The sequence below is a fragment of the Ursus arctos genome, unplaced genomic scaffold (assembly GCF_023065955.2).
Source record: "Ursus arctos isolate Adak ecotype North America unplaced genomic scaffold, UrsArc2.0 scaffold_12, whole genome shotgun sequence".
Taxonomy (NCBI): domain Eukaryota; kingdom Metazoa; phylum Chordata; class Mammalia; order Carnivora; family Ursidae; genus Ursus; species Ursus arctos.
In genome coordinates, this window is record NW_026622786.1 from 29,970,937 (window position 1) to 29,987,459 (window position 16,523).

At 35.5% G+C, this 16,523-nt stretch overlaps 1 protein-coding gene across 3 annotated transcripts in view; it reads left to right on the top strand.

Annotated features, from left to right (window-relative positions):
* The window catches only part of GLMN (glomulin, FKBP associated protein), a 34,768-nt gene that overhangs the window by 16,950 nt on the left and 1,295 nt on the right, over positions 1-16,523 (top strand). For 2 of the 3 annotated variants that reach the window (XM_026497616.4, XM_044383644.3), the window contains 11 exons: positions 1,302-1,489; positions 3,279-3,332; positions 4,529-4,559; positions 4,664-4,753; positions 6,032-6,073; positions 6,518-6,591; positions 7,813-7,897; positions 8,405-8,514; positions 9,237-9,300; positions 15,685-15,808; positions 16,403-16,485. In XM_026497616.4, the coding sequence (XP_026353401.1) occupies positions 1,302-1,489; positions 3,279-3,332; positions 4,529-4,559; positions 4,664-4,753; positions 6,032-6,073; positions 6,518-6,591; positions 7,813-7,897; positions 8,405-8,514; positions 9,237-9,300; positions 15,685-15,808; positions 16,403-16,485 (945 nt within the window). The remainder of the gene's footprint in view (positions 1-1,301; positions 1,490-3,278; positions 3,333-4,528; positions 4,560-4,663; positions 4,754-6,031; positions 6,074-6,517; positions 6,592-7,812; positions 7,898-8,404; positions 8,515-9,236; positions 9,301-15,684; positions 15,809-16,402; positions 16,486-16,523) is intronic. The other variant, XM_026497617.4, reaches the window with a different exon arrangement.

The following is a 16,523-nucleotide window of genomic DNA, read 5'->3' on the forward strand; positions in this document are numbered from 1 at the left end:
GGTGACTTGTCCAGTATCTCACAGCTAATAAGTGGTAAAGCCAAAATTCAAATCAATTCCATTGGATTCTGAAGATCAGATGCTTTCTAGTATACTATAGTTAGAAATAACTGGGGCACCTGGGTGGCTCAGTTGTTAAGCGTCTGCCTTCGGCTCAGGGCGTGATCCCAGCGTTCTGGGATCGAGCCCCACATCAGGCTCCTCCCTGGAAGCCTGCTTCTTCCTCTCCCACTCCCCTTGCTTGTGTTCCCTGTCTCGCTGGCTGTCTCTATCTCTGTCAAATAAATAAAGTTTAAAAAAAAAATAACATAAGAGGCATGGGCGTGGCTTTATGTTTCCTGAGTGTCTCTTTTCCCCTCCTTTAAAAAAAAAAAAAAAAAAAGATAAAACTATAGTCCAGTCCAGTCATGGTTCTCTTTCTCTTATGACACAAGAACCCTTATGACCTGAGATAGCAGCACTGTTTTCTGAAGCCTCTGGTGCCACTGAGAGTGTTCCTCCTGCCCACTTCGTATCTCAGCAGACAGTGCTCAGTGCAACACTGTTCCTAGAGTAGTCTTTATCTGAGTAGTTTACTATCATTTCATGATATTTGTATCTCTCACATTTTTAGATTGCTCTCAAATACCTCTGAAGCACTTTAAAAAAAATTGTGATAAAATAGACATAACACAAAATTTACTATTTTAACCATTTTCAGGGGTACAGTTTAGTGGCATTAAATACATTCACATTCACACAACTATCACCACCATCCATCTCTAAAACTTTTTCATCTTCCCTCAGGTTGTTGGCAGATTTATCTCCTTGAAGCCATAGATTGAGGTCTGTAGCTTCATTTTCTTGTTGGTTGTTTGGTCAGGGACCAGTTTCAGGTCCTAGAGGCTGTCTGTAGTTCCTTGCCACACAGCCCTCTCTGTAGGCCCTCTCATAACATGGCAGCTTGGTTCTTTAATGCCTACAGAGTTGTTTCTGACTCTCAAGGACGGCCTGGCCCCTTTTTAAAAGACTTCTACCTGCTTAAGTCAGGCCCACCAAAGATACTCAACATTCTGAACAAGCCCAAATGAACTTATTTGGAACCTTAAATACATCTGCAAAAATCCTTTCACTTTTTTGTCATAACATAATCTCATCATGGGGTGACATCTTGCCATACTCTGTTAGTTAGAAGCAAGTTCAACAAATTCCACCAACACTCAAGGGGAGGGGATTATAGAGGATGTGAACATGGCTGGGAAAAGATGGGAAGAACATACTATAGCCTGCCTGTATAGCTTACTTGTTTATCTATTTCACAGGGCTTTTTATCAGCAATTGGACATCCTTTCCCCAAAATGATTTTTAATCATGGAAGGAAAAAGAGGACTTGGGACTATCTTGAATTTGAAGAAGAAGAAGACAAACAGTTAGCAGACTCTATGGCTTCTCTGGCCTATCTGGTATTTGTACAGGGCATCAGTATTGATCAGCTTCCAATGGTCTTAAGGTAGGAGTTAATGTTTGGTTTATTCATGTAATTTTTCTAAAAGGAGTATGAAACTCATTAATCTAATTTCCAGTATATGTTTATTAATGTACTAATACATTTTAAATGAAGTATAAAAAAACGCTGTTTTTATTAATAATACTGCCTATCATCTATTAAAGCCAGTGGTACTCAAATAGTGAAAAGGTGTTGGGGAGAGTGGGAGGGTTGAAACAGACATAGTGATGGGGACAAGAATCAGAAAGTGTGAAGCCAAACCCAATCAAGGGCTTGGTTTTGAAGCTGTTGGGATCACCCTGGTCCTTACAGGAGGGAACTGGTCAGTTACCCATGGGATGGTCTAAATTGCCATAATCTTTTAACTGTATTACTCATGTAATCCTGAGTATTTATATATCCAGCCTCAATCCCTTTTAATCCAACTCTTTCAAAACACTAAGAATAGTCCCTAATGAAAACCCTTCAGTGGCTACTTATTGCTCTAAAGTCTAAAAATCTTCACATGAGACTAGCTTATGCATAATCTGGTCACTGCTTGATTGTCCTGATTCTCCTTCTACTACCTTTTCTCTTATTTACTATGCTCCAGTAACACAGACCTTTTTTTGATTTCTTATTCAAATGTGTCATGAACCTTTCTGCTATAGGGCCTTTGTATATGCTTAGACCATCTCTAATCTTAAATGTCACTTTATGAGGAAAGTCTTCATTCATCACCCAATTTAGGTTGAATCTTCTGTTGTAATTATCTTGACCTTGTCCTCCTTTTCCCATAAAGTTTATCAAAATTATTTTTTAAATAAATACATAACTTTATAATGTAATACCTTTTGGACTTTAATATCCATGATGATAAGGATTACATGCTTGTCTTGCAGGCCACAGGTGTATTTCTTTGTGTGCATTTATATATACCTGGGGATATATTTCTATGTAAATATTGCAATAATGGTTAGCACTTTCCTGTTCACCATGTATTAAACAATATGCAGACAGCTTTGTATGCATTATCTAATCTTTACAATACTGTGAAATAGAGCATTCTCATTTTACGGATGAAAATAACAGGCTTAGACAAGTTAGGATACCAGTCAACATCATACAACTTAACTAGTGGGATAGGTAGATTCAAACAGTTCTGTCTGAGTAGGTGATGGTACAGTGGTGAGCATAGCTGCCTTTCAAACAGTTCTGTCATTGTACCACCAAAATGACTTGGGTATGTATGTTGGTTTGCTAAGGCTGCCATAATGAAACACCACAAACTGGATAGTTTTAAAATAACAGAAATTTGTTGTTGCGTAGTTTGGAGGATAGAAGTCCAAGGTCAGGGTGTGGGCATGATTGGTTCCTTCAGAGAATCTGTTTCATGCCTGTCCCGTTTGCTGGTGGTTTGCTGGAAATCCTTGGTGTTCCTTGGCTTGTACATCTGTCACTTCATTCTGCCTTCAGGTTCATATGGCGTTCTCTCTGTGTATGTCTCTGTCCACCTTTCCCTTTATTAGAAGGACACCAGTCGTACTAGATTAGGGCTCACACTAATGACTTCACTTTATCTCCAGAGTGAGGAGGTTCTTTTTCTGCCCCTGCCCATCCCAATTAAAAAAAAAAAAAAAAAGGTGGCCCTAACTCCAAATAAGGTCATATGCTGAGGTTCTTTCTGGATGTTAGGATTCCAACATTTCTTTTTTGAGGTGGGCACTTTCAACCCTTAACAGTATTTATGTATGTAAAATTTCTAAAAATGTACGTGTATGTGATATATACATATATATGTTGTCTATTTTAGCCCATCGTACCTTTTGCAATTTAATATGGGGCATATTGAAGTCTTTTTGCAAAGGTAAGATCATTTAGATGGCATCTCAGAATTAAATAGTAGTTTTAAAGGAGTTCTTAAGAGTGGGGGAGACTACCTTCTCTTTGCCAGACCCTAATTAATTGGTTATTTTATAAAACAGTGATGTAAATATGAGACAAAATGAGTAAAAGAGGTTTTACAACAAAAAATCTCTTTTAAAAAACTAAAATACTGTCTTCTAAGGGAATTTCCAGTCATCTGCGTCTGAGATTTCTTCTCTTATTTCAAAAGTTGGTAAGTTAAAACACCTCTGTCCCACTGCAGCCTCCTCAATCTAAGAGGTGGTCAGTAAAAGAAGTTCATCCATGTTTTTGTTTCGTTGACACAATCTGAACTACATTGAAAGGAAGGAGGTGTCTTGACCCCACCTTTTTATAACTTACAGTATTAGATTATTGACAGTGATTATATCCAATAACTTTTCTTATATGAGGCACTAAGAATGCAAGTCTTTCTCTTTAAAAAAATTACAAAGTAACAAATATGTATGATTCTTCCAGATATTTAAGAATTTTGCAAAATTCTATACGCTTTGTGTTTTCTTGTAACATGTTTAAATTATCTCTTGCGATCAATCAGGACCTTTCAGTAGTATTCCATAGGAACATTAGTGACAGTTTATCAATCCCATCTCTTCCCAGGTGATGGAAGATTTGTAACATGGCAAATGTCCAAAGCCTCGGCCTACAAGGCAGGAATTTCCAAGGGTCTCCTGGCACAAGTAGTTATTAACTCTGTAAATTTACTGTATTATGTATGTCTTAATGGTTTTACATTCTTTTTAGTCACTGTTATATTCATACAATGAGAATATATATTGATTTGAATCTTAAATTCTATATTCTTAAGATTTCCAAACTATTTAGTCATTAAACAAAAACACTTTTAACTCCTTGCATGGTTAGAATAAGAACTTAGGCATTAGATAATATTTTTTGCCACAGAGCTTAAATATTTAGTTAACAAAGATTATGCACCTTTAAAAAAATATTATCACAAATGGAAAGCATTTACTTCTTGTATAAAAAGAATTGAAAAGATTTTACAGATTAATCAACTAGAATACATAGTATATTAAAGTCTTTAAATTTCAATTTTCCTTTATTTTTCCTAAAATGAAGAATCATTCTAAAGCAGTTTAGAAAACCATGTTGATAAATTTTAATATTCTCTTCCAGAACAGAAGAGTCTGTTTTCTCCAAAGGAGTGGTAAGATTTGTTTGCACCCATTGTAATTTACACACAGCTACTGTCAACAAATACAGCTGTTGATTTTGCTATATATGTATCTCTGCATATATTTTAATCTGTAGGATCTGTTGGAGAATGGTTTATTGAGAATAGAAGACAACAGTCTACTTCACCAGTACTTAGAAATCAAGAGCTTTCTTACTGTACCTCAGGTAAGTAAAATGTGTATTCTAATTTTGACATAGCCCCTTTCTATTCTGAACTTAAGGTCTTTTCAGACTCTTCTCCATATCCTTTGAAAACTCTAGTGCCATGTGTTCAGTAAAACTTGCTGTGATGAAGGAAGCGTTCTAGCTCTGATACAGTATGAAAGCCACTAGCCACACTGAGCACTAGAAATGTGACTAAAGTTGATTAAGGAACTGAATTTTTAATTTAATTTAAATTAATTTAAACTTAAATAGCTATATGTGGCTAATGGCCATCATAGTTGATAGCATAACACCCAGTGGAAAAACATAATTCTCTTGACACTTTGTTTCTGTAGGGACCTTGGAAATGAAGCTCCTTTACTCATAACTCAAGTCCTAAGGACTCCATCAAGGCATGCCTGGACTCATTACTAGAATGACATTTTGTTTTTTCCTCCTGTGATTTATTTTACTTTGTACTATTTGTTAGTTATCATAGCCAAGTAGGTCTTAAGATGTTGATGTAGAAACATGTTTTTCCACTATTTAAAGAAAAACATGGTGATTGTTACTAAATTAACACTGATTGTTTTTAATGAGTGGATTATGTTTTTGCATGTCCGATTTCATTTTTTGCCACCCTAGACAGAATTGTAAATTACAACTGACTTCTAAATTTACGCTTTGTAAGACCCCACTCAGTTTTAATTACAAAATGGATTGAATTTAGCTTCCTTAGATGTTACAGTGGAATCAAAGGCTCGGGGAGAGGCAGCTGGGTGGCTTAGTCGGTTAAGCGTCTGCCTTTAGCTCAGGTCATGATCTCAGGCTCCTGGGATGGAGCCCTGCATCTGGCTCCCTGCTCAGTGGGGAGTCTGCTCCCCTCCTCCCCCCCGCTCATGTCCTCTCTCTCTAATAAATAAAATGTTTTAAAAAATAAAAATAGGGGTGCCTGGGTGGCTCAGTCGTTAAGCATCTGCCTTCGGCTCAGGGCGTGATCCCGGCATTATGGGATCGAGCCCCACATCAGGCTCCTCCACTATGAGCCTGCTTCTTCCTCTCCCACTCCCCCTGCTTGTGTTCCCTCTCTCGCTGGCTGTCTCTATCTCTGTCAAATAAATAAATAAAATCTTTAAAAAAAAATTAAAAATAAAAATAAAGAAGCTCAGGGAAAAATTTACTTAATTTTTAAATCTCCTACCTTCACATCTCTGAAATTTTAGTATCCACCATTCATAATATCATTGTCTATTGTCAGTGTAATCTATTAACATCTGAATTTTATTTTTTAATTTCCAGGGCTTAGTCAAAGTAATGACACTTTGCCCCATTGAGACATTGGTATGTAAATGTTTTGGGACTAAATAATAATGAATTACTTGTGAGAAATTTTAATGAGTAATTTATAATTGACTCTTGCACAACACAGGGATTAGGGGTGCTAACCTCTAGCACAGTTGAAAAGCCATGTATAACTTTTGACTCCCCAAAGACTTAACTACTAATAGCCTCCTATTGACGAGAAACCTTACTGCTAACAAAACAGTTGGTTAACATATCGTTTGTATATGTATTATATACTATATGTATATAATAAAGTAAGCTGGAGAAAAGAAAATGTTAAGAAAATTATAAGAAAAAAATCATAAGGAAAAAACATTTACAGTACTGTATTGTATTTATCGAAAAAATCCGCTAAGTGGACCTGCACATTTCAAACTCATGGTGTTCGAGAGTCAACTATAATCTTCACTTTATGTAACAATATTATTTGTTTTATTTTAGAGGAAAAAGAGTTTAGCTATGCTTCAACTGTATATTAACAAGTTGGATTCACAAGGCAAATATACGTTATTTAGGTATGTATCAAGAATGGTTTTCAAGTATGTAGTTGATTAAAAACCAAATTAATGCCATTTAATTATTCCAGGTTCTAGTATTTAAGTATGTTTTACATTTAAGTCGACTCTACTTGGAAGCCTTATTATAATAAATTCTCTTAATAGGTAGAGGAGGGTTAGTCAAATATTATGGATACATATTATATGAATAATAGTATTTCAGTTCAACTAATTGAAATATTCTAAAATTAAAAGACTAGAGAGAGATTAAATAAGAGATTGATAAGGGTCCTGCTAGATAGACCTTTACATGTCAATAATCTCCATTATTCACTGTTGAAATTAATTGTTCTGGAGTTATAACTTTGATAGGCTATTCACTATAAGTTAATAGTAGAGATTATTAATAGTGCTGTTTAAGGGGGAAAAGATTCTAGCAACTTTCCCAGTTAAAGAGCAGCAAACTTTTGTGTGAAGGGCCAAACAGCAAATACATGCTTTATGCATCACAGTCTCTGTTGCAACGACTCAACTTTGTCTTTGTAATGGGGGGTGGATGTGTTCCAATAAAACAGAACAGGCACCAGGCTGAATTTGGCCTGCAGACCTAGTTTGTTGACATACCTCGCAGTAAATAAAAATGAGTTAAAAATAGATTTGGGCAATGTCAAACTGCCAAGGAGTCTTTTTTGAGGATTGGCCAATACTAGCACCCTTGATCCCATCTTCACTTCTATTGATAAGACTTAGATCAAGTTTATGAAATTTCCATTTGATGCTTAGTTCTTATACCAGCTTTCCTGTTCTTATCCACCTATTATCCCTACCAAGAAATCCCCCCCTTTCTTCTTAAGCTAGTCATACTGAGTTTTCTTTCTTTGTAATTAAGTTAGTCTAAAGACTAGTCTACTTTCACAGGGAGTAATTTTGGGAGTTTTTAGGCTATTATACTAGTGCCCATTTTTGCCATGTCAAATCATTGCAACTATATGCAAAAAAGATTCACATTTGGTTTAATAGAAATTTCTTGTTGGAAAGATCCAGTTAAAATAGAATTTGCCAGTTAGAGCAGTATCCCAAGTAACTTGGTAATTGATCACCTTGCTAACTGTCTTCACTGATTGTTGTATTTCTGGAAATAACACATGGCCTGTTTGAATTTGTTAAGATTTTCATCATCATTTAAGTATAACATGCAGTCGAGGACAAATTCAAATGTTTTGTAATTTTGCTTTTAAGGTGCTTATTGAATACAAGTAATCATTCAGGTGTGGAGGCTTTCATTATTCAGAATATCAAAAATCAAATTGATTTGTCATTAAAGGTAAGAGCATAGCTAAGACGTTGATTATCTTTTTTATTTTGTAGGATATATTCATTCATTTGTGCAATACATCAATGTGGACTTTGTCCTGTGGGCTTTTTCTGTATCTGTATTAGGGCATATTTTTTCACCATTTCTGTTTTTCAAAAACCCGAATTTTGAAATTTTGTTAACTATATATTTAATAGTATTAATTCTTTGAGCTGAGAATATGACTTTGTTTTGCTCTATACTTATGAAATATTAATGGAAACTTAAGTCTACTCTGTTTATGAATAGTCAGTAATTCTACATTGAAAAGAGAGAGAAAGAATGAATGTATCGATGTTTTCAAACTGGTAGCTTATTCCCAGTGTCTAGAAAAAGTGTGAAAGAATGGAAATGAAAGTTTAAAAAATATATTTTAAATGTGTAGTGTTTATTTTTATGGTATGAAGGTATTAGAAAAACACATAAATTAATCAACTGTTACTTAAAATCTTACCCAATTTTTATTTTGCTTTTCAGGGAACACATAACAACAAATGGTTTACAGGCCCACAGCTGATTTCACTTCTAGATTTGGTACTCTTTCTCCCAGAGGGTGCTGAAACAGATTTACTCCAAAACTCAGATAGGTAAGGTGACCATTACTAAGGTTCATGTAGTAAATTCACAAAAAAATGTGAAACCCCTGCTTAGTGAACCTAAACAAAGAAGATGTATTTTCCTGTTACGTTATGATCTATGGCTAATTGATAAAATTACATAAAGATTTCCTCTTTCCAAAAGTATGACCAACAGAATGATTTTATACCTACGATTTGCCCTGCATTCCAATATACAACTCATAGGGATTTGTAACTATAGCACTAGTGACTAAAAACTAAGAATTTCATATATATAACTTATATAAAAGACATGTGGTTTGAGTTTTATTGTTTTGTTTTCTAGGACATTTTATATATACACACACACACACACACACATATATATATATATATAAATTTCTATCTCATGTAATTTTACTTTCAGTCTACTAGCATGGATGATGACAAGTGGTTGTAAGCTTTTATAAAAGGAATCTTAAAGTCCAGGCAGTAAGTGATGTTACTCTCAAGTATTAGAGATAACAAGACTCTCTCAGGGGAAAAGAATAGTAATTTTCACAATTGTATTTTGTGAACTTGGAGAACAAGAGTGATAATTACTACTCCAAAAGATGTGTTAAGGGGAATAACTTCTAATGGCAAACATAATTGTAAAAATATACCCTAGGTTTTAACTTATTTATTCATTGAAATTGCTGATTATATAAAACCATACTGTAAGTAACAAATTATATATTTTTAATTAACAGGATAATGGCTTCATTAAATTTATTGAGATATTTGGTTATCAAAGATAATGAAAAAGACAATCAAGTAAGTGATTTTTTTTTTTAAATACACAAGCCAACATTTAATATCTTACCCAGTTACAAAGGCTAAGAGAAGTACCAGCAGTTATTCTAAAACCTGAAGTTAATTCCCAGGAGGCCTTACCACCCCACACCCAGCTTCCCTTTCCTTTTCCTACTGAACCTCTGCCATCTTGCTGCAAGCATTGCTTAGCTCTGTCAGCTAGACACATTGCAGGTCCTGAGTTAACTAAATTTTTGGAGTGTGCATATGTTTGGGTGTCTTGTTCAGTTACCTCCACCTGTAGGTCATGGTTTAAGTCTAAGCTGTCTAAAAATCATCTGATAATTTGATACCCCCCCCCCACCAGATATGACTAATGGAAGCATTTTCAGCACTAAAACTGAAATCTGCTAAAACCACCTTTTGGATAATGTGTAGGAAGTTTTTTTTGTTTTTTTCTTAATAGTGCATCATTAGAGGTATTCAGTGAAGACGAAACTATTTGAGGGAGATTTGTCATACAGTAAAATTAGATTTGCTTTTTATCTTCTTTCTTTCTACCTATTTTCTATTCTAATAGTTGCTTTCCCATAATGTGTCATCTCTACTAACTGTAACTGCCTGAATCACATATGTAGTTCATCTGTTTTTGTTTTTTTAAGACAGTAATAAAAGAAATGAAAGTATTTTTTCACAGGACTTGAGCTCACGACCCTGAGATCAAGACCTTGAGCTGAAATCAAAAGTCAGGACACTTAACCGACCAAGTCCAGGAGCCTCTGATTTTTATATAAGAATACCAAAGAGCTTTTTGAAAGAAAATTTAAGTAAATCATGATTTGGAATGAAAAGTTTGTAAGAAAAGTAGCAGTTTCCTTCTCTCTTAACTGAATTTAGTAGATTCAGTGAGTTGACCACCTATTCATCCCTCTTCAGCCAAAAATAGTTATTTGCTATTACTGACTAGTGTTTATTCTTCCCCAATATCTTATTGTGAAGCTTTCTAAACATACAGCCAAGTTGAAGATAATTTTACAGTGATCACTCACTGATTTAACTGCCACCAAGATGCTACCATTAACATTTTACTCTACTTTTATCATATATCCATCTCTCTACCTTCTGTTCACCAGTGTCTTGGTTTTTTTATGCACTTCATAGTAAACTACAAACCGCATACTTTCCCCTAAATATTTCAGTAAACAGTTAAATATGTCTGCAGTTTTTCTGAGATAAAATTTACATAAAATGAAATGCAAGATTTTAAGTGTGTATCTCTGAGTTTCAACAGATGGATAGATCTGTGTTATTCCAAATCTTTATCAAATATAAAACATTGCTGTCATCAGAAGTTCCCTGTGTTCTTTTTAACTTTTCTTATTTTTTACCTTTCCTAGATAATGAAAGGATCTTTAACTTGCACAGGGGCACATACCTAGTAAGTGGTAGAGATAGCTATGATCTCAGGCAATGGCCAGAACCTTTGAGTCACAAAGTATATCCTGACTCCTAAAGGAGCTTCTGGTAAACAATAGAAAAGATAGTAAGTGAAATTCAGCAGCAGTGGAGGCCCTGAGGCTTCAGGAAGGTGTCCTTAGAGTAAGGTATGAGTTTACTTTTTTTAGTAATCAGGAAAGGCCATACCTAAAGATCTGATTTGCCTGATAGGGAGAAAAAGAATCTTTTTGATTAAGAGTGATAAATTTATTAGATATGGAACACAGTGTGCTAGAGGGGCAGCAAATGGGCCTTTGCCTAGAGAGGGAAGACAGAGCAGTTTAGCATTGTGGAATATCTCCTGTCACACCTACAGATGCCTCACTTTTATTTGGCTCGAACATTGTATGGTAAAGAAAAGACTATAACCAGTTTATAAGATTGTTTTCTTATTTAATGGTGTAAAAAAATTTCTTGGGGGAGCACCTGGGTGGCTCAGTCAGTTGAATGTATGCCTTCAGCTCAGGTCATGATCCCAGGGTCCTGATCGAGCCCTGAGTTGGGCTTCATGCTCAGCGGGGAGCCTGCTTCTCCCTCTCTCCCCTGCTCATGCTGTCTCAGTATCTTTCTTTCTCTCAAATAAAATCTTTAAAAAAAAATTTCTTGGGAATCAAATATTCCAAAGTTATTACCATTCAAGTTACCATAAGAATTATTATACCAAGGAGATTAGCAAAAAACCTGAATCCAAGATGGCAACCTGATATCTTTGAGACATCTTAAGAGCCTATTTGTTCATCACAGAAGCATTTCTCCCAAGTGCAATTATAATAGGTCATATAGAAACATGACCGGTAAATCTGTCTGCTATAGTTAATCAAAAATGACAGCTTCTGAGTTTTTAGAAATTTTGATTAAAGAAGAAACAAAATGATACCCTATGAGACTAAATTATGGGGAGTTTTATTCAAAGACTCCTCCCAGTACCTTTTTTTTTTTTTAAAGATTTATTTGAGAGAGAGCATGAGCCTGGGGGTGGGGAGCATAAGGAGGGGCAGGGGGAGAGGGAGAGAATCTCCAGCCAACTCCCTGCTGAGGAGGAAGCCTACCACAGGGCTTGATCCCAGGACCCTGAGATCATGCCCTGAGCTGAAATCAAGAGTCAGATGCTTGGGGCACCTGGGTGGCTCAGTCAGTTAAACGTCTGACTTCAGCTCAGGTCATGGTCTTAGAGTCCTGGGATTGAGCACTGCATCAGGCTTCCTGCTCAGTGGGGAGTCTGCTTCTCCCTCTCCCCCTCCCTATGCTCTCTCACTCACTCTTTATTTCTCTCAAATAAATAAAATCTAAAAAAAAAAAAAAAAAAAGTTAGATGCTCAACCGAGTAAGCCACCCAGGCACCCCCCTACCACTACTTATTTTTGACCAGTTAAGCATCTGAGAGGTGAACTAGTCAGATGAAAAGCTAAGAAGCAATCAGAAAGGTACACAGGAAAATTAAGAACAGGATCATTCAAATACAAAACAAAGTGATTCATAATTGAATAATCCATTTCTTTTCCTGCTATTTTGGGTTGCTGTCAGCTGACTTATTCTTTTCATAAGTCATTCCCCTCTTCACCCTATTTCTCTTCACCCTATTATCCCTCTGCATAAGTTATAAGCACCTTCTCCCACACTTCAGCTTCACAAAACTTTTCTTGAGCCTCCATCTCTACTGGTAAAACCAACTTAGTTTTTATACCTAGTGTTCTGTTTGGTAAGTATCTTTATTTATTTATTTTGATAGGTATCTTTAATTTTTTTTTTTTAAGATTTTATTTATTTATTTGAGAGAGAGAGAGACAGCCAGTGAGAAGGGGACACAAGCAGGGGGAGTGGGAGAGGAAGAAGCAGGCTCCCAGCGGAGGAGCCTGATGTGGGACTCAATCCCGGAACACCGGGATCACGCCCTGAGCTGAAGGCAGACGCTTAGCACCTGATCCACCCAGGCACCCCTAAATGTTGTTTTGAATTACAGTAATTTATTCTACACAGCCCATAATAATTTTATCCCTCACCTTCTGTCCTGTCTACTCATACACTTTCCCATCTGCCTGCTTACCCATTTTTTGTCCTAAATTGATATTATAATATGTAGAATGAAAGCAGGAAAACCATGGGAGATTGTAAAGGCCACAAGTATCAGGAATTTTTAAAAACTGAATTATGTAATGTATGTAGATTTGCTTTTCATTTAGGAAAAAATCTATAAATATCTGGCATGTATATACACATACCTATAATTCCATATAATCCATATATTGGGTTTTCATTTATTGAAACATATGCCTTATGTATTATTTGCAGAACCAGATGACTTCAAGGTGATACACATACCTTATTATTACAATATTAATAATAGAAACAATAGAAGTTCTACAGTATTACTTGATAAATAATCCTATGCAAATAAGGAGAAGGGAAATTGGATGTTACTCATTTTCTTCTTTTATTTCTTCATTATCATGGTTGACTATATCCTTTACAGGTCCCTGTCTGTTCCAGCAATAAATTTCATTATCTTTTAGAACTGCTTAGTCTTCCTTTTTTGAGATAGGCTACAGTGCATTTTGAATTATATAGGTAAGTTTTAAAACTGAAAAAACTTCCATTACTTCATAAGTGAGTCTACTTGGGAAAAATTAAAAGCAGACATTTGTGAAAACTTCACATTTTTATTTTTATCCTTACAACTATTTTTTTAATTATTAAGTTTCTTTTTCTAGACATTGAAGATAAATCTTAAAATGATTTTCTTTGTAGTATCTTTTAAAGATCTAGTAACCTTATAAGAGAAAATATTCTTATTTTCACAGCTTCTACACTCCTACATGCTTCTAAAATTATTACAGTTCATCGTATGAAAGATTTGTGGAATTATGCAGAACAGAATGCACAGCATGTTTTCTGTAGCCTAATTTTGCCACAATTTTATTGCCTTTTAAGTTTTAGGATTATGGGCCATATATTAAATTATTGTCATTAAAAACAACTAAGCTCTGGGGTTGCCTGGGTGGCTCAGTCAGTTAAGCGTCCAACTCTTGGTTTCAGCTCAGGTCGTGAGATCAAACCCCTCATTGGGCTCCATGCTTAGCACAGAGTCTCCTTGAGATCCTCTCTCCCTCTCTCTCTAAAATCAATCAATCTTTAAAAATAAAAACAAGGGGCACCTGTGGGTGGATCAGTCAGTTAAGCATCTGCCTTCAGCTCGGGTCATGATCTCAAAGTCCTAGGATTGAACCCCGAGTCCGGCTCCCTGCTCAGCAGGGAGTCTGCATCTCCCTCTGCCTGTGTCTCCCTTCCCCCGATCGTGCTCGCTCTCTTTCTCAAATAAATAAATAAAATCTTTATTTAGTAGCCATATCTGAATATTTAAAATGTGAGTTAAAAATTTCTTTAATTAAAAATTCAGTTTCTCATTGGCATTGGATGGGGCCATTTTAGATCGTTGAATCTTAACATATGGTCCTACTCAGAATCACCTGGGGATTTGTTCTTTTATGCATATAAATGCAAATTCCTGGGTTTAGCCCTAAATCTACTCAGTCTCTGAGTAAAGCACAGAAATCTACATTTTTAACTAGCATAGTGAAGTTTGAGAACCTCTATATAATTATGAATTATGAATAAAATCTATTTTATGAGATGTATGTATACATGATAAAAGATACTATTTAAAACTGAATCAAAAGTTGATTACAAAATAGGTTTTCAAGTAGTCCACTTCTAGTTAAGGGTAATTAGGTTCCTAAGTTTCCCTTTTCTTACCTAAGATATTTTCCTTTGTAAAGAGTACCTGGAAAACTTAATACTACTGAGTTTTCTCTTTCCTCTTCCGTCTCCACTCTCTCTCCACTTGTCTCATTCTTTCTCTTCCCCGTACCTCAGCCCCTCTCCTCCCATTTACCTTTCTTCCTAATAAAATTAAGACTTTATGACTCTCCTACTTTAAGTACTATAGGAGGAAGTGCTCTTGGAGTAAAAACTTCTAATATGGATGACAGAATAACCCTAAGCTGTCTTAGGCAGGTAAAATCTCTGTCTACATTGATCACCGGAAAGTTCATAACAACTCTGTTAGAAATGTCTCCTCAGTGGGTGCCTGGGTGGCTCAGTCAGTTAAGCATCTGCCTTCAGCTTGTGTCATTATCCCAGAGTCTTGGAATCGAGCCCTGAGTCGGGCTTCCCGCTTAGTGGGAGGCCTGCTGCTCCCTCTCCCTGCTGCTCCCCCTGCTTGTACTCTCTCTCTGTCAAATAAATAAATAAAATCTTAAAAAAAAAAAAAGGAAAGAAAGAAAGAAAAAAGAAATGTTTCCATCAGGGCACCTGGGTGGCTCAGTCGGTTAAGTGTCTGCCTTTGGCTTAGGTCATGATCTCCGGGTCCTGGGATCAAGCCCCACTCAGCAGGGAGTCTGCTTCTCCCTCTCCCTCTGTGATCTCTCTCGCTTTTGCTCTCTCTCAAATATAACCTTAAAAAAAAAAGTTTCCATCAATAGGGAAGGGAAAGAATCCTCTAGAACTAGATCTGTGACAAGGGTATCAAATGAAAGGTCATGAGTTGAAGGAATATATAATGTAGTCATTGTAGGGATGGTTTTTACAGGAAGGGAAATGTCTCATCATATGGATTAGTCTCAAATAATTTTCTCATGAGTAGAACTTGTAAGTTACAGACTTCAAAATCAGGAGCTGTCCATATGGTATATTAATGAGTACACTGTTCAGGGTACATTTTTGTTTTTATTGGTATTCACATAGAATAGCTAGATGTAATAGTGAACGTATTATTAAAGAGTAAACTATCTTGGAAGGTAAGGATCAGATTTTATTTTTGTTTCTCCAACTCTCAACATGTGTTTAATAGTAATAGACAATTAAGAAATGTTGAACCAAATAACTAATTATTTCATTAATTCTTCTGAACAGACTGGATTATGGACAGAACTTGGAAGGATTGAGAATAATTTCTTAAAGCCACTCCATACAGGACTTAATATGTCAAAAGCACATTATGAAGCAGAAATTAAAAACAGCCAAGAAAATAGCCAAGGTTGGTAATGTGCAATTTCATTTTTGGTTAGGTCTAAAAATTAGTCCAATTTTAGAACTGTCAGTTATATTCAAAATAAAGAACTTTTTAATCTCATACTTGTTTATTTTCTAACAAACAAGGAACCATGACAGCTAAGTCATTTTATTTGTAATTAAAATGATTTTTAGGAGATCTGTAAGCCAGTTAACACTGACATTGGGTTAACAAAGATTTAAACCAAATTGAAGCATATTCTGGTTTAAAACCAGATTAAGATTGATTAAGAATCTAATTATATTAAAAGTATTTTTGTTTGGATATTACACTAACTTGGGTATGGCTCTGTCCATCCTCACCCTCAAGTAAATCTATATAAATTACGAAAAAGAATCTTAGATCCCAGAATTACTTTTTAAAGTCAGCAAGCAATTCTATAATAATCTTCTGCTCTTTTCTGTATAGCTATGGGGTATTTCTTATAGGCATTACTAGAAATTTTTTTTTTAGTGTAATAGGTATAATAATGTAAGTAGCTTATAAATTGATTATTGAAGTCTGAGAGTTGTTTTTAATGGTAAAATGTGACACATGATTTTTTTTCTTCTCTTACAGAAGTCCAGAAGTCTAAAGATCTTTGTTCTGTAACTGTAGGTGGAGAAGAGATCCCGAATATGCCTCCTGAAATGCAGCTTAAGGTAGATCTGAAATTTTCCTAAGCTATAACCTGCTGAAG